This window comes from Dendrobates tinctorius, unplaced genomic scaffold, assembly GCF_039654945.1.
Source record: "Dendrobates tinctorius isolate UK_male_01 unplaced genomic scaffold, ASM3965494v1 ptg000180l, whole genome shotgun sequence".
Taxonomy (NCBI): domain Eukaryota; kingdom Metazoa; phylum Chordata; class Amphibia; order Anura; family Dendrobatidae; genus Dendrobates; species Dendrobates tinctorius.
The window spans coordinates 142,777-169,520 of NW_027361847.1; the positions used below are offsets into that span (position 1 = coordinate 142,777).

Here is a 26,744-nt window from a genome sequence, read left to right on the forward strand (position 1 = left end):
CCGGAAATTTAACCCTGAAATCATTTCTGGCGGCTGCAAAAATTCTCTCTCTCTTTCCTTTTTCCCGGGCTACAGTTCCTTTAAAATTCTTCCTCCATCGGATCCGTTAAAAAAAAAACGGTCCGGTGGCATCCATTCACATCAGTACAACAACGGATCCGCTTTCCGCCATTTTGGCAGATTTAAACTGACCCAAAAAACTGATGTGTGAAACAGGCCTAAGAGACAAGTGAAACACGCATTGGGGATGCTTTTTTTCCTGGGACTATCTATCAGAATGGGAAAAGGTCTGGCAATAATTGGCCGCATTTGAACATTTGGCATTATGGTGTTGTATGGAGATATAATTGCCACAGTGATATATGTGCAGTGGGGAAAAAAGTAGTCAGCCACCAATTGTGCAAGTTCTCCCACTTAAAAAGATGAGAGGCCTGTAATTGACATCATAGGTAGACCACAACTATGAGAGTCACAATGAGAAAGCAAATCCAGAAAATCACCTTGTCTGATGTGGCAAGATTTATTTTGCAAATTCTGGTGGAAAATATGTATTTGGTCATTAACAAAAGTTCATCTCAAGATTTTGTTATATACAGTTGTGGCCAAAAGTATTGACACCCCTGCAATTCTGTCAGATAATACTCAGTTTCTTCCTGAAAATGATTGCAAACACAAATTCTTTGGTCTTATTATCTTCATTTAATTTGTCTTAAATGAAAAAACACAAAAGAGGATGAAGCAAAAAGCAAAACATTGATCATTTCACACAAAACTCCAAAAATGGGCCAGACAAAAGTATTGGCACCCTCAGCTTAATACTTGGTTGCACAACCTTTAGCCAAAATAACTGCGACCAACCGCTTCCGGTAACCATCAATGAGTTTCTTACAATGCTCTGCTGGAATTTTAGACCATTCTTTGGCAAACTGCTCCAGGTCCCTGATATTTGAAGGGTGCCTTCTCCAAACTGCCATTTTTAAATCTCTCCACAGGTGTTCTATGGGATTCAGGTCTGGACTCATTGCTGGCCACCTTAGAAGTCTCCAGTGCTTTCTCTCAAACCATTTTCTAGTGCTTTTTGAAGTGTGTTTTGGGTCATTGTCCTGCTGGAAGACCCATGACCTCTGAGGGAGACCCAGCTTTCTCACACTGGGCCCTACATTATGCTGCAAAATTTGTTGGTAGTCTTCAGACTTCATAATGCCATGCACACGGTCAAGCAGTCCAGTGCCAGAGGCAGCAAAGCAACCCCAAAACATCAGGGAACCTCCGCCATGTTTGACTGTAGGGACCGTGTTCTTTTCTTTGAATGCCTTTTTTTCTCCTGTAAACTCTATGTTGATGCCTTTGCCCCAAAAGCTCTACTTTTGTCTCATCTGACCAGAGAACATTCTTCCAAAATGTTTTAGGCTTTTTCAGGTAAGTTTTGGCAAACTCCAGCCTGGCTGGGGTCTTCCTGGGTCTCCTACCATATAGTCCCTTTTCATTCAGACGCCGACGGATAGTACGGGTTGACACTGTTGTACCCTCGGACTGCAGGGCAGTTTGAACTTGTTTGGATGTTAGACGAGGTTCTTTATCCAACATCCGCACAATCTTGCATTGATATCTCTTGTCAATTTTTCTTTTCCGTCCACATCTAGGGAGGTTAGCCACAGTGCCATGGGCTTTAAACTTCTTGATGACACTGTGCATGGTAGACACAGGAACATTCAGGTCTTTGGAGATGGACTTGTAGCCTTGAGATTGCTCATGCTTCCTCACAATTTGGTTTCTCAAGTCCTCAGACAGTTCTTCAGTCTTCCTTCTTTTCTCCATGCTCAATGTGGTACACACAAGGACACAGGACAGAGGTTGAGTCAACTTTAATCCATGTCAACTGGCTGCAAGTGTGATTTAGTTATTGCCAACACCTGTTAGGTGTTACAGGTGCTGTTAATTACACAAATTAGAGAAGCATCACATGATTTTTTGAACAGTGCCAATACTTTTGTCCACCCTCTTTATGTTTGGTGTGGAATTATATCCAATTTGGCTTTAGGACAATTCTTTTCGTTTTTTCATTTAAGACAATGAAGATAATAATACCAAAGAATTTGTGTTTGCAATCATTTTCAGGAAGAAACTGAGTATTATCTGACAGAATTGCAGGGGTGTCAATACTTTTGGCCACAACTGTATCCTTTGTTGGCAATGACAGAGGTCAAACATTTTTTGTTAGTCTTCACAAGGTTGGCCCATTCCTCCAGATCTCCTCTAGAGCACTGATGTTTTGGGCCTGTCGCTGGGCAGCACGGACGTTCAAATCTCTCCAAAGTTTTTCTATGGGGTTGAGATCTGGAGACTGGCAAGGCCACTCCAGGACTTTCATATGCTTCTTATGAAGCCACTTCTTCGTTGCCCTGGTGGTCTGCTTGGGATCATTATCATGCTACAAGACCCATCCACATTTAATTATTATTATTATTTACATAGCGCCATTAATTCCATGGTGCTGTACATGAGAAGGGGGGTTACATATAAAGTTATAGACATCGTTAACAGTAAACAAATTTACAATGACAGACCGGTACAGAGGTGAGAGGACCCTGTCCTTGCGGACTTGCATTCTACGGGATAGTGTGGAAGAGACAAAAAGTCGGGTGTTATGAACTGGTCACCCAGGAGGATGGCAGGAATAGGGTAGGCCACCAGGAAACCAGAAAGGTTGGTAACTGAGCGGATGGCAGACCCCTAATCCAAATGACACAACTAGCAGTAGCCGTGGAGCGTATCTACGATGCACTAGATGCCTCGGCACAGCCGGAGAACTAACTAAGCCTAAAGCAAGAAAGGTGAACTCTAAACTGCCCCGGAGTAGAACCCCAAAGGAATAGACAGCCCCCAAACATATATTGTCGGTGAGACAAGATGAGGCACAAACGCAGGCAGAAAATAGACTGAGCAAATGATGGGGCCCAAAATGTGTAGACAGGATAGGACAGGAAAGACACTGTCTGCAATCACGCAAAAACCCTAAAAAATCCAACACGTCTGATGTACAAAAAACACTGAGGTCTCACGACCTCTCCCCCACTGTATCAGCATTCTGGTGTGAACTGGTAGCAAAACAAAAGAGATAAATATAACGGGACTGAACAAACTGACACAAGCTGTAACATATGGAGTGGGGTCCAGCGCTGCCCCAGCAGGGAACACGCTGAACCCTCAAAACAAAGCAGAAAGCAGAAAAAGGCAAAACCCAGATCAGATGCAAAGGATTAGCAAAAGAATCGTTTAACTGAAAAATGCAGGATCAGGCAGAAGACAGCAGGCCTCAAAATGCAGAGAGAACAACAAATCACCAGCAGCCATTGAGGGAAGCCTGCTCACCTATATGCTCCCAATCAGTAACCCCTGACCTCCAATCATCATCGTCAGGTGGCAGACTTTCATCAACCCGGCCAGCTCCACTACCCACAGTAACCATCAGAGGGAGCCTCGACTCAGAAGTCAGATTAAGAGAATTCACAACAGTAACCCCCCTGAGGAGGGGTCACCGAAACCTCATCCACGCCACCAGGCCGATCAGGATGGGCCCGGTGAAAAGCACAAGCCAATCTCTTGGCATGAATGTCAGAAGCAGAGACCCAAGAATTTTCCTCCTGGCCATAACCTTTCCACTTGACCAAGTACTGAAGTCTCCATCTAGCCAGACGAGAATCCAATATCTTCTCTACCTCATACTCCAAATTACCCTTAACCAGTACAGGGTCAGGGGGTGCCGACATGGGAACTACTGGCTCCACAAACCTTTTCAACAAAGATTTATAAAAACGTTATGAATCTTAAACATAACTGCAAGAGCCTAACGGAAAGAAATGGAGTTAAGGATTTCCAAAATCTTATAAGGTCCAATGAAACTTGGCTTGAATTTTGGAGACACAACCTTCATAGGAATATTTTTTGAGGACAACCAAACCATATCACCCACTTTAAACCGGGGACCAATGGTCCTATGCCGGTTGGAAAACCGTTGGGCCTTGTTCTGAGAGTGGGACAACTTATCCACTTTTTGGTCCCAAATCTGTTGCATTCACTTTACCACACAATCCACAAAGTGGTAGAACTAGCCCTATTTAGTGCGAATTCGGCCAAGGGTAAAAATGAGACCCAGTCATCTTGATCAGCAGATATGAAACATCTCAAATAGGATTCCAAAGTCTGGTTTGTTCTCTGTCTGCCCATTGGTCTGAGGATGAAACGCAGAGGAGAAAGATGACTGAATTCCCAGTTTGGAACAAAAAGCTCTCCAAAATCTGGAAGCAAACTGGACTCCTCTGTCCAACACAATTTTCTCAGGAACCACCTGTTGTAAAAACAAGGGCACCAACTCGGAAGAAGATGGCAGTTTTGGGAGTGGTACAAGATGGACCATCTTAGAAAATCTATCACAGATCACCCAGATAACAGTCATTCTCTGAGAGACAGTGAGATCAGAAATAAAATCCATTGAGATATGAGTCCATGGCCACCTGGGCACCGGCAGGGGCATCAACAAACCACTAGAATGAGAACAGGGCTTGGACTGAGAACAAGTCCCACAGGACTGCACAAAATTCCTAACATCCCGAGATAAGGCAGGCCACCAAAAAGACCGACTCACCAAATCTCTGGTACCAAAAATACCTGGATGACCAGCTAGCACGGAGAAAAGAATTTCAGACATTACTCTTCTCCTCCACTGGTCAGGGACATACAATTTTCCCATAGGGCATCGTTCAGATTTGTCCTCCTGAAATTCCTCCAGGGCACGTCTCAAATCAGGAGAGATGGTGGAAAGAACTACACCCTCATTTAGAATGGTAGTAGGTTCAGTCACATCAAGAGAATCCGCAAAGAAACTCCTAGAAAGGGCGTCCGCCTTTAACATTCTTAGTGCCCGGAAGAAAGGAGACCACAAAATTAAAACGCGTGAAAAACATGGTCCACCTAGCCTGTCTAGGATTCAAGCGCCTGGCCATTTCAAGATAAATCAAATTCTTTTGGTCGGTGAGGACCACAACTTGATGTCTAGCTGCCTCCAACCAATGTCTCCACTCTTCAAATGCCCACTTCATGGCCAACAATTCCCAATTCCCCACTTCATAATTACGTTCAGATGGGGAAAATTTTCGAGAAAAGAAGGCACAGGGATTCATCTTAGAGGTTACCGGATCCTGCACCAATCTCAGAAGCATCTATTTCCACCTGAAATGGGAGTGAAACATCAGGTTGCCGTAGAACCGGAGCAGAAGTGAATCTCCGCTTAAGCTCCTGAAATGCCGAGACAGCCTCTGGAGACAAATTCACCACATCAGCGCCCTTTTTGGTCAAATCCGTCAGTCGTTTAACAATACCAGAAAAATTACTTATAAATTTACAGTAGAAATTAGCAAAACCTAAAAACTTCTGGCAAGCCTTCAGAGAAGTGGGCTGAACCAATCATAAATGGCCTGTACCTTGGCCGGGTCCATTTCAATAGCAGACGGGGACAAAATGAATACCAAAAACAAAATCCTCTGTACACCAAAGAGATATTTCGATCAATTAACATACAGAGTATTTCCCCTCAAAATCCGGAACACAGTCCGGACATGTTCCACATGAGAATCCCAATCACTGGAAAAGATCAAAATATCATCCAGATAAATGATCAAAAACTTATCCACAACGTCCCGGAAAATATCGTTCATAATAGATTGGAAGACAGAAGGGGCATTAGTGAGCCCAAAACGCATCACCAGGTACTCAAAATGTCCCTCCGGAGTATTAAACGCCATCTTCCATTCATCCCCGTGCTTGATGCGAATAAGATTATACGCCCCCTTGAGGTCAAGTTTGGTAAACCAACAAGCACTTTCAACTCTGGAAAATAAATCAGAAATCAGGGGTAACGGGTACTGATATTTAACAGTGATTTTGTTAAGGGAACGATAGTCAATACATGGCCTTAATGAGCCGTTTTTCTTGGCCACAAAAATAAAAACAGCACCTAAAGGTGAAGAGGATGGTCTGATATGACCCTTCTCCAACGACTCCTTGATATAAGATTGCATAGCATCATGTTAAGGTACCGATAAGTTGAAAAGCCGACCCTTGGGAAATTTACACCCGGGCATTAACTCAATTGCGCAGTCGTAACTCCTGTGAGGAGGCAAAGACGCGGACTTACTCTCACTAAATACATCAGAAAGATCAGCCAAATAGTCAGGAACATCTTGAGACTGGAGAGAGGTGGAGAAAACAGGAGTGTCACTAAGAACACATTGACAATCCCAACTCACCACAGACACAGATTTCCAAAGCAGAACAGGATTATGGGTTTGCAACCAAGGAAAACTCAGTACAATAATATCATGAAAATTGTGCAACACCAAAAATTTACAATTCTCTTGATGGTCCGGGGTGACCCGCATTATTACCTGGGTCCAAAGCTGGGGTTTATTCTCCGCCAAAGGGGTATCATCAATACCCCTCAAGAGGGAATAGGGGTCCGCAGGGGGACCATGGGGAAACCACAATGTTTGGCAAAGTCAAGATCTTTCAGATTCAAGGCTGCTCCTGAATCAACAAAGGCCTTAGCAGAAAATGTAGACAAGGAGCAGATCAAGGTAACTGCCAACAGGAACTTAGGCTATACACTGCCCACTGCAAATGAGTGAGCAAAACTTTTTTCTCGTTTAGGGCTGACAGAAATAACATGAGAGGCGTCCCCACAAAAGAAGCATAACTTATTACGCCTTCTCAACTCTTGACGTTGCGCCCTAGACAAAACCCTATCACATTGCATGGGTTCAGAAGTTTGTTCAAAAGGCAGCACCGCCTCTTGCGTACTTTTACGTTCACATAAACGTCGATCAATTTGAATGGCTAATGACATGGAGTCGTTAAGACCAGAGGGGACATGAAATCCCACCATAACATCTTTTACAGTTTCTGGCAGACCTTTCCGAAAGAGAGCTGCTAGGGCATCGTCATTCCATTTAGTTAGGACCGCCCACTTTCGGAACGTCTGTCAATATAACTCCGCAGCATCCTGACCCTGGTTCAATGCCAATATGGTTTTCTCATCTTGATCAATAGCATTAGGTTCATCATACAACAACCCCAGGACCTGAAAAAACGCATCTACATTAGCCAGAATAGGATCTCCAGGTATCAAAGAAAAAGCCCAATCCTGGGGATCGTCGCGCAGCTGTCATGATCCAAGTGGGATCTGACAGATAGATGTACAAGTAACCCTTTTTTTTCCTTGAGCTGTGTGCTCGGAGTTGGTTTTGCCCCCGGTGGCCATTAGGGTCATTGCACTGTGGTGGTTTCAGTTCTAGTTTTGCCCCCGGTGGCCGTTAGGGTCATTGCACTCTGGTTACTTTGGTTTAGTGCACGTGATTATAAAACAAATGTGATTGCTCAATAAAGGTGTGTCAATTGTGCTCACTCACGGTTGGTGATATTTCTCAGTTGCAACCAAGCCGTGGTGGAGGATGGAGCTGATGGAGAGTCCAGGGCAGCTCAGTCAGAGTCCTGGAGTGGCAGCTATGGTGTCAGCGAGGAGTGCTTGCATAGCTTGGTGGAGTGGTAGCTATGGTGTCAGTGAGGAGTTCTTGCAAAGCTTGGTGGAGTGGCAGCTATGGTGTAAAGCCACACTCAGAGGCTGGACTCGGTTGCTGAAAGCTACACTCAGATGCTGGACTCGGTTGCTGGAAAGCTACACTCAGGTGCTGGACTCTGTTGCTAGACAGCTGCACTTAGGTGCTGGACTCTGTGGCTCCAAGGAGGCACTCAGGTATTGGACCCGGTCAGAGGAAAAGGTGCCCTCAGGTGTTGCACCAGGTCGGAGGAAAAGATGCACTCAGGCGTTGGACTCTGTTGCTGGGAGCATTAGAAACAGAGCAAAGCTAAGTGGTGTTTCCCTGTTTTGTCACTTTCCTCAATGTGTGTTTAGTGCAGTGGTGGGATTAGTTTCCGCACCGTCCACTTCACTAGTAAGGGACTTGTGCAAGGCGAGTCAGGGTTTTTAGGTATATTGATCGGCGCCCGGTGCGGAACTGGCCTAGGGAACGTTAGGAGTGTAGAGACACTGACTCAGGGGAGTGCAGGAGGTCTCCACGTCCCCGTTCACTACCGCAGGGCCACCATTGTAATTGTTTCCCTGGTGTTCCCCTTTATTGTTTAAATTCGCCTTACTGGAGGTGGTGTATCCAGACATACGTGTACTACTGAAATTCGCCTGCTGGAGGTGGTGTATCCAGGGTCACGCGTGTCATATAAATTCGCCCTGCTGGAGGCGGTGTGTAACATGAGCGGGGCCCAGCGCTGCCCCCAGCAGAGAGTATGCTGAACCCTAGCAACAAAGCAGAAAGCAAAAAAAAGGCAAAACCAAATTAGATGCAAAGAATTAGCAAAAGAATCACTTGACTGAACCATGCAGATCAGGCAGGAGACAGAAGAATTCCAAATGTACAAGGAGAAAATCACCAGCAACTACCAAGGGCAGCCTGCTCAATTACATGCTCCCAGCCAGTAATCCCAGGTTCCCAATTATCGTCGGCAGGTGGGAAACCTCCATCAACCTGGTCAGCTCCATTACTCCCAGTAACCACCAGAGGGAGCAGGGGGAGCTTCGGCTCAGAAGTCTGAGCAAGGGAATTCACAACAGGTTTGCAACCAAGGAAAACCCAGTACAATAATATCATGTAAATTGTGCAGCACCAAAAATTTACAATTCTCTTGGTGGTCTGGGGCGATCCGCATTATCACCTGGGTCCAAAACTGGGGTTTATTCTCTGCCAAAGGAGTAGCATCAATACCCCTCAAAGGAATAGGGGTCCGCAGGGGCACCATGGGAAAACCACAATGTTTGGCAAAGTCAAAATCCTTCAAATTCAAAATTGCTCCTGAATCAACAAAAGCCTTAGCAGAAATTGTAGACAAGTATCAGATCAAGGTAATCGCCAAAAGAAACTTAGGCTGTACACTACCCACCACGAATGAGTGAGCAAAACGTTTTTATCATTTAGGACAGACAGAAATATTATGAGAGGCGTCCCCACAAAAGAAGCATAACTTATTACGCCTTCTAAAATCTTGACGTTGCGCCCTAGACAAAACCCTATCATATTGCATGGGTTCAGATGTTTGTTTGAAAGGCAGCACCGCCTCTCGTGCAGTTTTACGTTCACGTAAACGTCGATCAATTTGAATGGCTAATGACAGAGTCGTTAAGACAAGAGGGGACAGGAAATCCCACCATAACATCTTTTACGGTTTCTGCCAGACCTTTCCGAAAGATGCAAGGGCATCGTCATTCCATTTAGTTAGGACCGCCCACGTTCGGAATCTTTGACAATATAACTCTGCAGCATCCTGACCCTGGTTAAATGGCAATAAGCCAGCTTGATCAATAGCATTAGGTTCATCATACAACAACCCCAGGGCTTGAAAAAACGTGTCCACATTAGCCAGAATAGGATCTCCAGGTGTCAGAGAAAAAGCCCAATCCTGGGGATCGCCGCGCAGCAGGGAGATGGCAATTTTAACCTGCTGCACCAAGCTCCCCGATGAGTTAGGTTTCAAAGCAAGAAATAGTTTACAACTCCCTGCTATAGATGCTTCATTGTTGTTGTCACTATGCTTCACTATTGGTATCAATCTGACAATCAATCTGCTTCATCCTGAGGTATGTCCCCTGGCTGCAATCCCTTCAGCACCCATCTCTCCTGAACCCCAATCACTCCTGTATCTATCTGCTATCAATGATATATCTGCCCTCCTGTTTTTTTGTTTACTTCTAATTAATCCCCTCCTGTGTGTGTAACCAGTCTCCTTGCTGCTCCTCCCTCCTGATCACACCTGGGCCTGTTTGATGTGCATTTGAGCAATTATAAATTCTTAGAGATTGGTCTGCCTAGACCCTGGTCTGCCATTGCAAGGATGCCATTATAAGGATAAATATTGAAATATGCCAGAAATGAGCCAGAATTGATCAGAAGGTACGTCAAAACTCTGTTTAAAATACCACATTTCTTTCTGTCAGCTCCACACTTACTCTTACCATGCTGAAATATGGTCTAATGGTTTTGCCTCCATTACGCCTGACTCTCCTTCGCTATCCACAGACCCCAGCACCCTCTAACTAAGTAATAATCTCTCCTTCCCTCTTGCCCCCCCATCTGACCGCCTCCGCTGACCTGCTCCTCAACTTCAGATCGCTCCTAATAACACACAAAACACGTCTCCCACACTCCTCTCACCTGCTCTGCCTCTCTCTGCTTCTCCTCACTGCTGGCGACATATTTCCCAATCCTGGACCCCCACAGCTCACACCTCCCATTATTACCCCCTTCTATCACTCCCAATCCAAAAAAAGCACCCAAAATCTTTCCAACCTCAAACCCGTGCATTTGACGCCCACCACCCTGCTCCCTCTCTCTGTATCACTCTGGAATGCCCGCTCCATCTGCAATAAACTCCATGTGATTCACGACCTCTTTACCTCTCGCAATTTTTTCTTCCTTGGCCTCACTGAAACATGGCTGACACCCTCCAACACCGCCTCCCCTGCTGCGGTATGCTATGGCGGCCTCCACTTCACCCACACTCCTCGCCCTGGCAACAGACATGGTGGAGGAGTGGGCCTTCTCCTTTCTTCCAACTGCACCTTCAACCCAATCCCACCTCTACCCTCCCTTATCCTCCCCTCTTTTGAAGTCCACTCTGTCCGCATCTACTCTCCCTCTAACCTCCAAGTGGCTGTCATACACCGACCGCCAGGCCTCACCACTGCCTTTATTGACCAATTCTCCACCTGGCTCCTCCACCTTCTCTCTGCTGACATTCGCACCATCATCATGGGTGACTTCAACATCCCCATTGACACCCAACAGTCAGCAGCCGCAAAACTTCTGTCGCTCACTTCTTCCTTTGGACTTACTCAGTGGTCCTCCTCAGCCACCCACACAGACGGACACACATTAGACCTTGTCTTCACCCGCCTCTGCTCTCTTTCTAACTTCACAACCTCCCCTCTCCCTCTATCTGACCACCATCTACTCACTTTCTCATCCCTGTCCTCACCTGTCACCCATGTCCAGAAACACGCGCACCCCCGCAGAAACCTTGCACATCTAGACTCTCGAATGCTCTCTGACTATCCTACCACTGTCCTCCATATCTTCAATCCACGACACAGACACTGCCACTAATTTCTACAATGCCACTCTTGCATCAGCCATCGACTCGGTCGCTCCTGTCATGCATAACAGAGTTCGACGAATCAATAGATAACCCTGGCACAATAACACCACTAAAAAACTTCTGCAAGCATCCAGAATTGCTGAACGGCGCTGGAAGAAAACGCATTCCCAAGACGACTTCACTGCATTCAAACAAGCAACAATCGCATTCAAATCAGTTCTCACCTCTGCTAAACAGGCCTACTTTACGTCCCTTGTATCTTCCTTATTCCACAACCCCAAACAGTTGTTCAATACTTTTAACTCCCTCCTCCACCCACCAATGCCCCATCCAACTTCCCTTATCTCTGCTGAGGACTTCGCCATGCACTTCAAAAACAAGATAGACCAAACACGGCAAGTCTTTATTATTCAACCACCACAACCCTTTTGTATACCAGACCAATGCCCAAACCCCATAACCTCCTTATCCAACATCACTGAAGGGGAGCTTGCTCATCTTCTCTCCAAATCACACCTCACCACTTGTGCACTTGACCCCATCCCACCTCCTCCTGAACCTCGCCACCACTCTTATCCCATCTTTAACCCACCTCTTCAACCTATCACTAACTTCCTGTACCTTCCCTTCTGCTTTCAAACATGCTACAATCATGCCTATCCTCAAAAAGCCAACCCTCGACCCAACCGCTATGTCCAGCTATCGCCCAATATCGCTGCTCACATTCGCTTCCAAACTCCTGGGGCAGCACGTCCACGCTGAACTTTCCTCCCATCTCTCATCTAACCTGCTCTTTGACAATCTACAATCTGGTTTCCGCCCCATCACTCCACTGAGACAGACCTGACCAAAATTACTAACGACCTACTTACAGCCAAAGCAAACGGACAATACTCTATACTCCTCCTACAAGACCTGTCCTCTGCCTTCGACACAGTTGACCACTGCCTCCTACTGCAGATCCTCTCTTCCTTTGGCATCAAAGACCTTGCCCTATCCTGGATCTCCTCATACCTCTCCAACCACACATTCAGCGTCTCCCACTCCCACACTACCTCCTCATCCCACCCTCTCTCTGTTGGAGTCCCCCAAGGCTCTGTTCTAGGACCCCTACTCATCTCAATCTATATACTTGGTCTGGGGCAACTCATAAAGTCCCACGGATTCCAGTACCATCTTTATGCCGATGACACTCAGATCTACCTCTCTGGCTCAGACGTCACCTCTCTGCTGTCCAGAATCCCAGATTGTCTATCAGCCATATCCTCCTTCTTCTCCTCCCGCTTCCTCAAACTGAATGTGGACAAATCTGAACTGATCATCTTTCCCCCATTTCACAGATGCTCCTTACCTGACCTAACTCTAACAATTGACGACATCATGCTTTCCCCAGTACCGGAGGTCCGCTGCCTCGGAGAAACCCTTGACTCTGCCCTGTCCTTCAAACCGCACATCCAAGCTCTCTCCACCTCCTGCCGCCTCCAGCTTAAAAATATTTCCAGAATCCGTCCCTTCCTCAACCCTCACTCTACTAAAATACTTGTGCATGCCCTCATCATCTCCCGTCTCAACTACTGCAACATCCTTTTCTGTGGCCTCCCTGTTAACACCCTCGCACCTCTCCAGTCCATCTTTAACTCTGCTACCTGACTAATTCATCTCTCTCCTCTCTACTCCTCCGCTTCTCCCCTCTGCAAATCACTTCACTGGCTTCCATTCCCTCAGTGTATCCAATTCAAATGACTAATACTGACCTACAAGGCTATCTATAACCTGTCTCCCCCATATGTCTCTGATCTAATCTCCCGATACCTTCCCTCACGTAATCTCCGGTCCTCCCAAGACCTCCTTCTCTCCTCCACACTTATTCGCTCCTCACCCAACCACCTCCAAGACTTCTCCCGAATAGCCCCCACCCTCTGGAATTCTTTGCCCCAACACGTCCGGCTATCAACCACACTCGGATCCTTCAGACGGAACCTGAAAACCCATCTGTTCAGGAAAGCCTACAGCCTGCAATGATACCCGCTGCCCCCTCACCACTACTGGAGCTACCGCCTCACCATCACTGGAGCTGCTGCAACCCCCCAACCTACTGTCTCCTTCCCCACCATCCTGTAGAATGTAAGCCCGAAAGGGCTGGGTCCTCTCTCCCCTCTATATCAGTCTGTGATTGTTAGTTTGTTTACTGTAAGTGATATCTGTAATTTGTATGAAACCCCTTCTCTTGTACAGCACCATGGAATCAATGGCGCTATATAAATAAATATTAATAATTATTATTATTCTTAAAATTCAAAAATTTTGACCGATCCCCCGAAAACACATCAGGAGTAGGAATCTTTGGTTCTACAGCAGATGATTGAGCGTGATAGGCAAAAATTCCCAGCACTTCAGCAGCGAGCTGCTCAACATGATCGGACAATTGCTTAGTCTCCATGAAAGAAAAAATCCTACGGCCCCAGAGAAAAAGAGGAAAAAATTTATAAAAAATTCTGACACTTTTTTTTTTTTTTTTTACAATTCTTTCCTTCTTTTGAGTACCCTAGAGTTTACAGTTTAGGCTGGTGATTCTGTTATGAACTGGTCACCGAGGAGGATAGCAGGAATAGGCTAGGCCACCAGGAAACCAGAAAGGTTGGTAACTGAGTGGATTGCAGACCCGCTAATCCTAACGACACAACTAGCAGTAGCCATGGAGCATACCTACGATGCCCTAGATGCCTCGGCACAGCCACAGAGCTAACTAAGCCTAGAGCAAGAAAGGTAAAATCTAAACTGCCCCAGAGTAGAGCCCCAAAGGAATAGACAGCCCCCAAACATATATTGTCAGTGAGACAAGATGAAAACACAAACACAGGCAGAAAATAGACTGAGCAAATGATGGGGTCCAAACTGTCTAGACAGGATAGGACAGGAAAGACACTGTCTGCAATCACGCAAAAACCCTAAAAAATCCAACACGTCTGATGTACAAAAAACACTGAGGTCTCACTACTTCTCCCCCACTATATCAGCATTCTGGTGTGAACTGGTAGCAAAGCAAAAGAGACCAATATAACAGGGGACTGAACAAACTGACACAAGCTGTAACATATGGAGCGGGGTCCAGCGCTGTCCCAGCAGGGAGCACGCTGAATCCTCAAAGCAAAGCAGAAAAAGGCAAAACCAGATCAGATGCAAAGGATTAGCAAAAGAATCACTTAACTGAAAAATGCAGGATCAGGCAGAAGACAGCAGGCCTCAAAATGCAGAGAGAAAAACAAATCACCAGCAGCCATTGATGGAAGCCTGCTCACCTATATGCTCCCAATCAGTAACCCCTGACCTCCAATCATCATCATCAGGTGGCAGACTTTCATCAACCCGGCCAACTCCACTACCCACAGTAACCACCAGAGGGAGTCCCGAAGTCAGATTAAGAGAATTCACAAAAGTCGGGGGTTCAGCAGCTCTGGTGGTGATGAGGCAGCAGCTCTGGTGGTGATGAGGCGGCAGCTCGGGCAGTGGTGAGGCAGCAGAATGGTTATTGCAGGCTGTAAGCTTTCCTGAAAAGATGGGTTTTCAGGTTCCATTTGAAGGATTCGAGGGTGGTGGATAATCAGACGTGTTGAGGCATGGAATTCCAAAGGATGGGGGATATTCAGGACAAATCTTGGAGGCGGTTGTGTGAGGAACCAAAAGTGTGGAGGAGAGTAGGTCTTGGGAGGATCGAAGACTACGTGAGGGAAGATATTGGGAGATTAGTTCAGAGATATAGAGGGGACAGGTTGTGGATGGCTTTGTAGGTTAGTAGTTTGAACTGGATTCGTTGGGGAATTGAGAGCCAGTGGAGGAATTTGCAGAGGGGAAAGACAGCTGCTGTGAAGAGAAATTAATATTTACTGCGCTAGCTATACATATTCATTTCTCTTATCGCACGCACAGTTGCAGCTGCCGGCTTCCAGCAACTATAAAAAAAAGCAATCACGTGTCCTGAGTGAGTGGAGCAAGGTAAACATTCATTACCTTCATGAGTGGGAACACGTGCTCGCTTGGCCGCAGGAGCTGCTGGAAACCGGAACAGGATGCAGCAGGGGCACACAGGGAAGGTAAGTAGGATTTTTTTTTGCTTTTCTCATGGGGTACCATGCATACAATGATAGGGATGAGGAACCATGCAATACCAGGACAGGGATGAGGAGCCATGCAGACACGGACTTCAATGGGGAGCCATGCATACCAAGGCAGGGATGAGGAGCCAAGCAGACAAAGACGGGGATAAGGAGCCATGCATACAAAGATAGGCATGAGGCGACAATGCATACAAGGAAAGGGATGAGGGGACAATGCATACCTGGCTTATACTCGCGTCAATACGTTTTCCCAGTTTTTCGTGGCCAAATTAGGTGGCTCGGCTTATACGAGGGTTGACTTTTACACAAGCATATACGGTATGTTTTATAAATGATGCTGATGTAAAGTAGACATGTGGAAAATGTTATTTCTTAACTATTTTTGGTGGTATAACTATCTGGATTAAGGGAACAAAAAAGTAAAAGTTTGAAAACTGCAAATACTCAAATTTTTTGTCAAATTTTTGATATTTTTATAAATAAACGCAATTAATAATGACCAAAATTTACCACTAATATGAAGTACAATATGTCACAAAAAAACAGTCTTAGAATTGGTGTGATGTATGGAAGCTCCAGAGTTATTGCCACATAAAGTGACAGTGGTCAGAATGGTAAAATGAGGCTTGGCCATTTACTTACATAATGTGCAAAGTGGCTTAATCCTGAAGGGGTTAATGTGCCTCCAGTGCTAAGGTTTCCTATCCTGCCCTTAGGCATACTGAGGACATGATTACAGTGGCTGGAGCTGGACTGCTCCTGGATGTAGGGTCACCTTTGTGATTAGTCAATCTCATTTGTATATGGTACTGAAATATTAATATTCCATTTTTATTTGCATGGACACTTTTCTACATTAAGGACATAATAGGAAGCTTGCTATGAGAGTGAATGGCAATGGTGGTACATTAAAGGGGTAAATGACTGGTTCCTTTAAGAACTGTCTATTTGCTGTCTAATCTGTGCCACCTGTCACGACTCTGTTGTCGGTTGTCCCTGGACCAGAGACTCCTTCCCTGTCCCTAAACATAGGGGGCGTCCTAGCTCACCCTGTTCCCCGGATTACTGTGAAGACACTGGGGCCACGTACCTAGCCTTAGCTCCTGTACCCGCCCTCGGTCTGTGCCCTTCTCCCCTCTTCCCTGGGTGGGGGTAGTAGTGTACCATAATACAATAACAAGAGTAACATGGTAATACGAACAAGGGTAAAGGAAAACACCAAACAAACAAATATACTCACACAAACAGAGAAATGCACAAGGGAGTGGAGGATGGGAATACCAAAGTAATAAAAATAATAATAATAATTTTTATTTATATAGCGCAAACATATTCCGCAGCACTTTACAATTAAGCGGGGACATGTACAGACAATAAATTCAATACAAGTTAAGACAATTTAAACAGTGACATTAGGAGTGAGGTCCCTGCTCACAAGCTTACAATCTACAAGGAGATGGGGGGGGCACAGTAGGTGAGAAGCACTTGTTAATTCAGGTCTGGCAATTATAATAAATAGGGATTTTCATATAAAGCTGCATGATCCGGTCATCAGCCCGTGTGTTTAAGTGCAATAGTCAAGTATCAAGTGCAGTTATCGTGTGCATGGAGAGTGTGGAGACAGATGAATAGTAGGGTGCAGATTCAGAATAATATTTGGAGGGAGGGAACAGGGCAAAGTTAGTTTACTGAGTAGTTGATGTGGTAGGCTTGTTTGAAGAGATGGGTTTTCAAAGCGCGCTTGAATAGGTCGGGGCTAGGTATCAGTCTGATCGTCTGGGGGAGTGCATTCCAGAGAGCTGGAGCAGCACGAGAGAAGTCTTGGAGACGGAGGTGCGAGGTTCGGATTACGGGGGATGTTAGTCTTAGGTCATTTGTAGAACGGAGGGCACGTGTAGGGCGATATACAGAGATGAGAGAGGAGATATAAGGCGGTGCAGAACAGTGGAGAGCTTTGTGGGTGAGAGAGATGAGATTATACTGGACCCTGTAGCGAATAGGTAGCCAGTGTAATGACTGGCACAAGATGGAGGCATCGGTTATGCGGCTGGACAGAAATATGACCCTGGCTGCCGCATTCAAGATGGATTGGAGAGGAGAACGTTTGGTGAGAGGGAGACCGATCAGAAGGGAGTTGCAGTAGTCCAGACGAGAATGAATAAGAGCGACAGTAAGAGTCTTAGCAGTTTCAAAGGTGAGAAAAGGTCGGATTCTGGAGATGTTTTTAAGATGCAGGTGACAAGAGCGACTGAGTGATCGGATATAGGGAGTAAAGGAAAGTTGGGTGTCGAATATGACCCCTTGTGCAAATTGTCTCTTCAGAGAGGAAGAGGACTAGAACTCTAGTGCCACCTATTGGAGGTAGCAATCCTAAAAGTCAATGTTGACCCTTTAACGAGCCTTCTTACATGACTTAGGATAAAAGCCAAGACAGAATCTCCATTTGCAGACACTGTGTTTCGGGGTACTGCCCCTCGTCGGTGCAAAGTGGGAGATCTGGTTTGGCTGTCAGAGAGGCGTCTGACCGATATCCAAGTAGTATCATTTCTCCTTATGGAGAATGACATGCTAAGCATGTTGAGGTGAGGAGACTTATAGCCGCAATGCTCCTCTGGGAAATATGCTAATTATGCAAATTGTCTCTTCAGAGAGGAAGAGGACTATGACCCCAAGACAGCGGGCATGCTGCTTGGGAGTTATTATGGTTGAACCCTCCAGGTTTATTTCGATGCTAGGTAGAGTGAGGTTGGAAGAGGGGAGAAACACAAGAAGTTCAGTTTTGGAGAGATTTAGTTTCAGATAGAGGGAGGACATGATGTTAGAGACAGCCGACAGACAATCCTTGGTATTTTGAATTAGGGTAGGGGTGATGTCAGGGGAAGAAGTGTATAATTGGGTTTCATCAGCATACAGATGATACTGGAACCCAAATCTGCTGATTGTTTGTCCAATGGGGCAGTGTATAGAGAGAAGAGTAGGGGGCCAAGGACTGAGCTCTGCGGGACCCCGATAGTAAGGGGACGAGGAGAGGAAGAGGAGCCGGCAAAAAATACAGTGAAGGAGTAGTCAGAGAGGTAGGAGGAGAACCAGAAGAGGGCTGTGTCCTTGAGGCCTATAGAGCGGAGCATAGTGAGGAGGAGCTGGTGATCCACAGTGTCAAATGCAGCAGAGAGATCCAGGAGAATCAGCAGGGAGCAATGACCTTTCGATTTGGCTGTTATTAGATCATTAGAGACTTTAGTGAGGGCAGTTTCAGTGGAGTTTAAATAGCAGAAGCTAGATTGTAAGGGGTCGAGTAGAGAGTTATCCGAGAGATAGCGGATTAGACAGGAGTGGACCAAGCGTTCCAGGAGTTTAGAGATGAAGGGAAGATTAGAGACAGGTCTGTAGTTAGCAGTGCAGTTCTGGTCCAGGGAAGGCTTTTTAAGTAAAGGTATTATGATGGCATGTTTAAATGAGGAGGGAAATATACCTGAAGAAAGAGAGAGGTTAAATATTTTAGTCAGGTGAGTGGTGACCACTGGTGAGAGAGACTGCAGGAGATGTGAAGGAATGGGGTCACTGTTGCAGGTTGTAGGCCGAGCAGAAGCGAGGAGCTTGGAAACTTCTTCTTCTGAAACAGGCTCAAAGATATCTAGTGAGCTTGAGGTGCGGCAGGGAAGGGGATCCAGGCACTGAGGAGATTGGGCTGAGATTTCCTTATGGATGTCGTTGATTTTTTCTAGGAAATAAGTGGCCTGATCCTCACCACTGAGGTTGGTGATGGGGTCCTGTACTTTAGGTTTTAGGAGGGAGTTTAAGGTTTCAAAAAGTCATATTGGGTTGTTGGATAGTGAGGTGATGAGGGGGGTGAAGTAAGATTGTTTGGCCAGATGAAGGGCAGAGTTATAGGTTTTGAGCATGAACTTATAGTGAAGTCTTTTGCTAAGAGAGATTTTCTCCACTGCCGCTCTGCACACCTTGAGCAGCGCTGAAGAAAGTGTGTTTCTTCAGCGCTGCTCAAGTAGGAGAAGAAAGGGAATTATCACACACTGAAAACCTAGCAACAGTCACAGATAAATCCACCAAACGCCTTCTCCAGTAACAACCACCAACAACCTCCAACCATGCAGCATAAGCTATCTCCTCTGACAGTGAGTGTTAGCCTGGGCCCAAATTATTATTATTTTCTAATCAGGCAGGAATAGGTGAAATCAGATGCTGTGGTCTTTTGGCTCCTCCTTGTTATGGTAAACCCTTGAAACCTCCCCTGACTTGTGCCATTGTCAGCAGTTTATAAGTGTTATTCACTTTACCCATGATTGTGCTAACATGTGGGAGAAAACTACTGTATGGACACACGTCAGGACTTGGAAGGGAAGTAGTGACGTTTTGGAATGCAGACTTTGATGGAATGATCTGCGGGTGTCATGTTGCCTTTGGAGAGCCCCTGATAAGCCTAAACAGTGGAAACCCCCCACAAGTGACCCCATTTTGGAAACTAGACCCCCTAAGGAACTTATCTAGATGTGTGTTGAGCACTTTGAACCCCCCAGTGCTTCACAGAAGTTTATAACGCCCAGGCGTGAAAATAAAAAAATCATATTTTTTCCACAAACATGATCTTTTAGTCCCCAATTTTTTTATTTTCCCAAGGGTAACAGGAGAAATTGTACCCTAAAAGTTGTTTTCCAATTTGTCCTGAGTATGCTGATACCCCATATGTGGGAGAAAACTACTGTATGGGGATACGTCGGGGCTCGGAAGGGAAGTAGTGACGTTTTGGAATGCAGACTTTGATGGAATGGTCTGCGGTTGCCATGTCGCGTTTGGATAGCCTCTGATGTGCCTAAACTGTTGAAACTCCCCACAAGTGACCCCATTTTGGAAACTAGACCCCCCACGGAACTTATCTAGATGTGTGGTGAGCACTTTGAACCCCCAAGTGCTTCACAGAAGTTTATAAAGCCCGGGCGTGAAAATAAAAAAATCATATTTTTTTCCACAAAAATGATATTTTTGCCCCCAATTTTTTATTTTCCTAAAGGTAACTGTGATGACAAAAGCACCCTGTGCCACCAATACGTGACGATCCCACCACTGGCACGGGTATGTCAGCGGACGTAGGGATGCGACGCACTGCCAGCACACGGCTATCACAGGCACAGTGGGGGCTTATCTTAGTTATCCCACCACCGGCACCATGTGACAAAAATATACAAAATATACAGCAAGCTAATCTCGCTCTAACATTTTACCGCAGGGGGGTTATTTTGGATGCCCCACCACTGCTAACAACCTTCCAACAACTGCGGGGATTTATGGATATCCCTCTTTATCAGTTCCACTTTGGAACTCGCAGTTCTCCGGTGCCCACCTTACCCTCAGGTCAGTCAGGGAACTGCACCTAGGATATTTAGTCGCAGGATGGGCTGCTTGTTGTGCACGGGCAATTAGACTACTGCAGTAAGGGAATTATCAATGCGTTGGCCTCAGCAACTCATTCAGCAATATAAGACCCTTCCGTACTGCCAACTAGCCTAACCAACCACACACACCACGCTGCCACCAGCCACGATTCACTTAATCAAACAATTAATTAAGAGGGTCCGTGGCAAACCCCCAAATTAGTAGCGATTATCTAAAAAAGCACATAGTTTGGTTTCTTAGAGCATGGAGACAAACTGATAATTTTATCATTTATTCACAAAAAGGTGGGCAGTGATTACACAAATAAAAGTCATTACAAAGTTGAGACAGTAAATATGTACATTGTGAATATAAAAATAACATGGATGAAAAGACAGAAATTACACTTACAGTTGCTTATGGTTCTTTAGGCAATCCCATGTGGCAAGGGGGATGGGCAGCAGCCAGACATCCCAAGACATCGGGTGTTAGGGCTGGCGGAACGCACCAAATTATAAAATAATAGTAGGTGCGTTCGCAGCCTGGGGTCCACCGAGCAGAGGTGGTACACTGCTGCTAAGTAATGGCGGAAAGATTAAGCGGTGTGAAACCAGTCACACGTGGGTTACATCACCCAATGTGAACAGGGGCGAACTCTTTTAATGCACAGAGCCGCACAACCGCTGAACGTAGATGCCGGAGCCTGTTAAGCTCACAGAGCCCGGCCAAAAGAGCACACAGTGTATGGCCACAGAACTCTACCCCAAGGACACGGGGTTAGAGTCCTTTTAGACCCACTGAACGTGCGGCGTCACTGCCGCGAACGCCACTATAGATGCTGGCTATGGAGCACATGCACTGAGGCGTGCCGAGTCCCTGGTGAGGACTGATGCCTGACTCAACCTCTGTCCTACCTATGCCTAAGTCTGGGTGCTAGCAGGCTAGGCTGCACAACACATGCGTACCAAGGGTAGGGGTTTCTTAATGAGTCATTCACCAGAGACATTCATGCGTGCATACATCACTCACTCCACGTAGTCTGTAAATAAGGTCTTATCCTAGCTCATGGCCGAGCGGCCATGCGAACCTTTTATAGCCGCGAGCGTCCGGGACCTTCCTGACTTCTCGGATGGGCCAATCTGAACAGGAGCAGGACCTGAGCATGTGACCTTCGATCTCCAATGGGAGATCACTCCACGGGCATACTCAGTGGCCCGACATGGGGATTTAGTCCCTGGAGAATCTCGCTGCTGAGCAGCATGTATTGTCATAGCTGCGCCAGAGGTGGCAGCAGCAAGCAAACCCACGGAGCTGGTCTGGGCAGAGCGCCTGGACCGACGAGTTTGCTGAGCAACCTCCTCTGCGGCCGGAGAGGAATGGGAGACTGCTGGAAGTAAGGCTCGGGATTCTCGCTGTGCAGCGACAGAAATCCGACACCTAACATTACCCCCCCTCCTAGGGCCCCCTCCCCTCTGAGCCTCGCTGTGCTCAATCTCCGCAATGAGAAGAGGAGCATGGATGTTCTCCACTGGCTCCCAGGCCTGAGCCTCTGGACCATGACCCTTGAAAACCACCAAATAAAACTTTTTGCCCCACATCACCTTGCATCCCACGATGGCATTGACCTCAAACTCGTCCGAAGACAAGTCTGATGTCCTGGCAGATGACTCGGAGAACCGGGACAAGTGAACAGCCTTAAGGAGGAACACGTGGAATGTATCAGAGATAGCCAAGTGTGGTGGAAGGGCCAGACGGTAGACCACAGAGCTGATCTGCTCAAGGACCTTGAAGGGGCCAATGTAGCGCAGACTTTACCCGCAGCCTGATGTTTCGGACGGAGAGCCACACCAAGTCGCCAGGGGCAAAAGTCGGAGCAGGGCGCTGGTGTGCATCAGCGGAGGTCCTCATTTTCTCCTTGGAAGCCCGGATAGCATCCTGGGTGCGATCCCAAATGTCGCATGCCTCCACCGCCACCCTGGAGTCGGTGGATGACACGGGCATGGGCACAGGGATGCGCGGATGCTGACCATAATTTAGGAGGAATGGGGTCTGACCGGTGGAGTCGGCCACAGCATTGTTCAAAGCGAACTCTGCCCATGGCAGCAAGGATGCCCAGTCGTCCTGCCTGGCCGAGACAAAATGTCGAAGATATGTGATCAGGGTCTGGTTGGCTCTCTCTACCAACCCGTTCGTCTCAGGATGATAGGCAGAGGAGAGATTCAGCTCAATGCTGAGCAGGGAACAAAGCTCTCTCCAAAACCGGGACGCAAACTGAGGACCCCGGTCACTGACAATCTTGTCCGGCATGCCATGCAGGCAGAAAACGTGCTTAATGAACAACACTGCCAGGCCCCGCGCAGAAGGTTACTGGGAGAGAGGTACCAAGTGCACCATCTTAGAGAAATGGTCGGTGACAACCCAAATGACCGTGCTGCCACTGGACTTGGGTAGCCCCACCACAAAGTCCATACCGACCATCTCCCAGGGCCTGTCCGCTACCGGCAGAGGAAAAAGAAGCCCAGCAGGCCGCTGCTGAGAGGACCTATTCTGGGTGCAAGAGATGCACGCCTGAATATAATCCCTGACGTCACGGGCCATATTCGGCCACCAGTACGTCCTCGCCAAAAGCTCAGAGGTCCGTTTTGTCCCGAAATGTCCACCCACCCTGGACGAATGAGCCCAAAAGAGGACCTCCGATCGCAGATGAGCAGGGACAAATGTCTTGCCCGGAGGTACTGTCTCAAGGGCAACCGGAGCCACAGTCCTCAGGCTCTCGGATGGGACAATCAGCCGAGGCTCCTCCTCTTCTTCCGATGACACCACGGAGCGGGAGAGAGCATCGGCCCAGACGTTCTTCCCCCCGGAGAGAAAATGGAGGGTGAAGTGGAACCGGGAAAAGAACAAAGACCATCTGGCCTGGCGAGAGTTTAGCCGCTGGGCTGTTTGCAAATAGACCAAGTTTTTGTGGTCGGTGAACACCTGGAAAGGGTGGCGAGCCCCCTCCAGGAGGTGTCTCCACTCCGAGAAAGCCAACTTCATCGCTAGCAACTCCCTGTCCCCGATGGTATAATTCCTCTCCGCCGGTGTGAAGGTCTTGGAGAAAAAGAAGCATGGGTGCTTCCGACCTTGCGTGTCCTTCTGAAACAGGACCGCTCCAGCACCGACGGAAGAGGCATCCACTTCCAGAATGAAGGGCTTATCTACATCGGGGCGATGTAGAATGGGAGCACTAGCGAAATGGGACTTAATGGAGGAGAAGGCCTTGGAGACCGGTTCTGACCACAACTTGGGATTTGCACCCTTCTTGGTGAGGGCTACCAAGGGTGCTACCAAAGTCGAGAAGCGGGGGATGAATTGGCGATAATAATTTATGAACCCCATAAAGCGCTGCACCGCTTTGAGAGAATGAGGTTCCTGCCAATCCATCACCGCCTGTAGCTTGGCAGGATCCATGGCCAATCCCCGGGCGGAGATGATATAGCCCAGGAAAGGCAAGGACTCCTGCTCAAACACACACTTCTCCAACTTGGCATAGAGGGAGTTTGCCCGCAGGCGATCGAAAACTCTGCAAACATCTCTCCGGTGGGAGTCAATATCTAGAGAGTAGATGAGAATATCATCCAGATAGACTACAACCGAGGTGGTAAGCATATCCCGGAAGATATCGCTCACAAAGTCTTGGAAGACGGCCGGGGCATTACAGAGGCCGAAGGGCATCACCAGGTATTCATAGTGCCCATCCCTGGTGTTAAATGCCGTCTTCCACTCGTCCCCATCACGGATGCGAATCAGGTTTTAAGCCCCCCGCAGATCAAGTTTGGAAAACACCCTCGCTCCCCGTAGCCTATCAAACAGCTCTGATATCAGGGGCAGAGGATACTTATTCTTAACGGTGATGGCGTTTGTTACGGCTGTTGCAAGTTCGAGAGAGGACAGAAAAGGTACCCGAAAGTGGACCCTCTGGGTCACGGCTCCAGAGCCCCCGAGGGCGAGTGCCCAGGTGAAGACCGCCCCCTATACAGGGAGCGTTAGGGACAGACCCCAGGGGATAGAGCTGCGACAGCCGGAACCAAAGGGGCGACTGGGCAAAATAGACGGGTAAGGAGGCACAGAAGTATCCGTAGAGTTAGACACCGAGACACAAAGGGACCTGGCGAGGCACCGGACAGGAGAACCAGGGAAAACAAGGGCTGGAGGCTGCAATTGGAGAAGGAGCACAATGAGGTATAAGGCAAAAGAGAAGCGGACAACAGAATGATGCAGAGTGGGAAAAGATGGAGGCAGGGAATGGACAGGGGAGCTCAAGGAGTACGGGAGGCAAGGGACCCTGAGCACAGAGGGCAAAGGCAGAGGCTGCACAGACAGAAACGCAGGAGAGGGGGCCTGAGGACACAGCGAAAGCTGCGTGGAGCAGGGTCACCGTATTAGATAATCAGGCGTCTTACCTGTCCCGACGCCAGGCATATGTAGCGGTGGGCGCCGCCATGTTGGGGGCGGGGCCAGCGCATCACGCTACCCAGGAGGCAGTGGGCCGGAAGTAAGGCTGTGAGGAAGTGCCCGACACCGCGGGAGCCGGAGGCTGGGCGCCGGGACGCGCTGCAGGGCAGAAGCGCGCCGGGTGGAGCGCGCCGAGAGGTGAGGGGCCGTGACAGCGTTAAGACCCCTGTAATCAATGCAAGGACGTAGTTCCCCACTCTTCTTCTGGATGAAGAAGAATCCCGCCCCCGCTGGTGACACTGACTTCCTAATGAATCCTCTTGCCAGATTCTCCCTGATGTATTGAGACATGGCCTCTGTCTCGGGGAGAGATAGGGGATAGACTCGACCCCGGGGAGGCTCAGCACCAGGCAAGAGGTCAATAGGACAGTCATAGGGGCGATGCGGTGGAAGGGTCTCCGCTGCCTTTTTGGAGAACACATCCGCATACTGTCGATAGTGTTTGGGGAGCGAGGAGAGATCAGCGGGAACCTCGGTGGAGGCAACCTGAACGCACTCCCTCAGACATCTACCCTCACATGATTTACTCCACCCAATAATCCTCCCTGAGGACCACTCTATATGGGGGGAGTGGTACCGCAGCCAGGGGACCCCTAGAAGTATCTGGTCAATACCCTCGGGCATGACGAGGAGGGATATCATCTCCTGATGAGATGGAGCCACTGAGAGTAACAAGGGGACGGTCTGGTGGTTTATCTGTGAGGGTAGAGTGGCGCCGTTCACCACTCTGACGATGACTGGTGTAGACATCATAACCATAGGTATAGCGTGCTGTTGAGCGAAGGCTGACGACATAAAATTGCCCTCTGCCCCGGAATCCACGCAAACCTCCACCGCCAGAGTGGAAGAATCAAACTCAAGTGTCCCCTTAAAGGACAGCTTGGAGCAAAACGTCGCTGATTCTAGTGCGCCGCCTCCTACGGCCACTAGGCGCGAGCGTTCTCCCAGCTGCTGTGGGTACCGGTTGGCAAGGTGACCGGACTGCTGGCAAACATGACAGCTCACAGGAGCTTGAGCGGACCGGTGCCTGGATCCCTCACGGGAAGCCCCCTGACGCTCGGACGCCCGATCGGAAGATTCCAGAGGTTTAGTAAAACTAGGTGCCAACCTAAACCTCTGCTTACACTGGTCCCGCTCCAACCTTCGCTCGGCGAAGCGAAGATCTATACGGGTGGAGACAGTGATAAGCTCCTCCAGTGTAGCCGGAATCTCCCGGGTGGCCAGAGCGTCCTTCACATGGCCAGCCAAACCTCTCCAGAATGCCGGAATGAGGACTTTATCTGGCCACTCTAACTCTGAGGCCAGCGTCCGGAACTGGATGGCAAAGTGGCTGACCATGGACGAGCCCTGTGACAATGCCAGCAGCCGGAGCGCGGTGTCATGGGTGACTCGTGGTCCCAGGAAGACCTGCTTCAGAGTGTCCAAGAACCGCGAGGCACTCTGCACCACTTGATCACCACGCTCCCACAGCGGTGTGGCCCACTCCAAAGCCCTGCCTGACAAGAGGGAAATAATAAATCCCACTTT

At 47.9% G+C, this 26,744-nt stretch overlaps 1 protein-coding gene across 1 annotated transcript in view; it reads left to right on the forward strand.

The window, feature by feature from the left end:
- LOC141054910 (uncharacterized) overlaps positions 1-26,744 on the forward strand; it is a 108,346-nt gene that overhangs the window by 21,137 nt on the left and 60,465 nt on the right. The window contains 1 exon segment of the mRNA XM_073551812.1: positions 15,914-15,928. Within this exon segment, the coding sequence (XP_073407913.1) occupies positions 15,914-15,928 (15 nt within the window).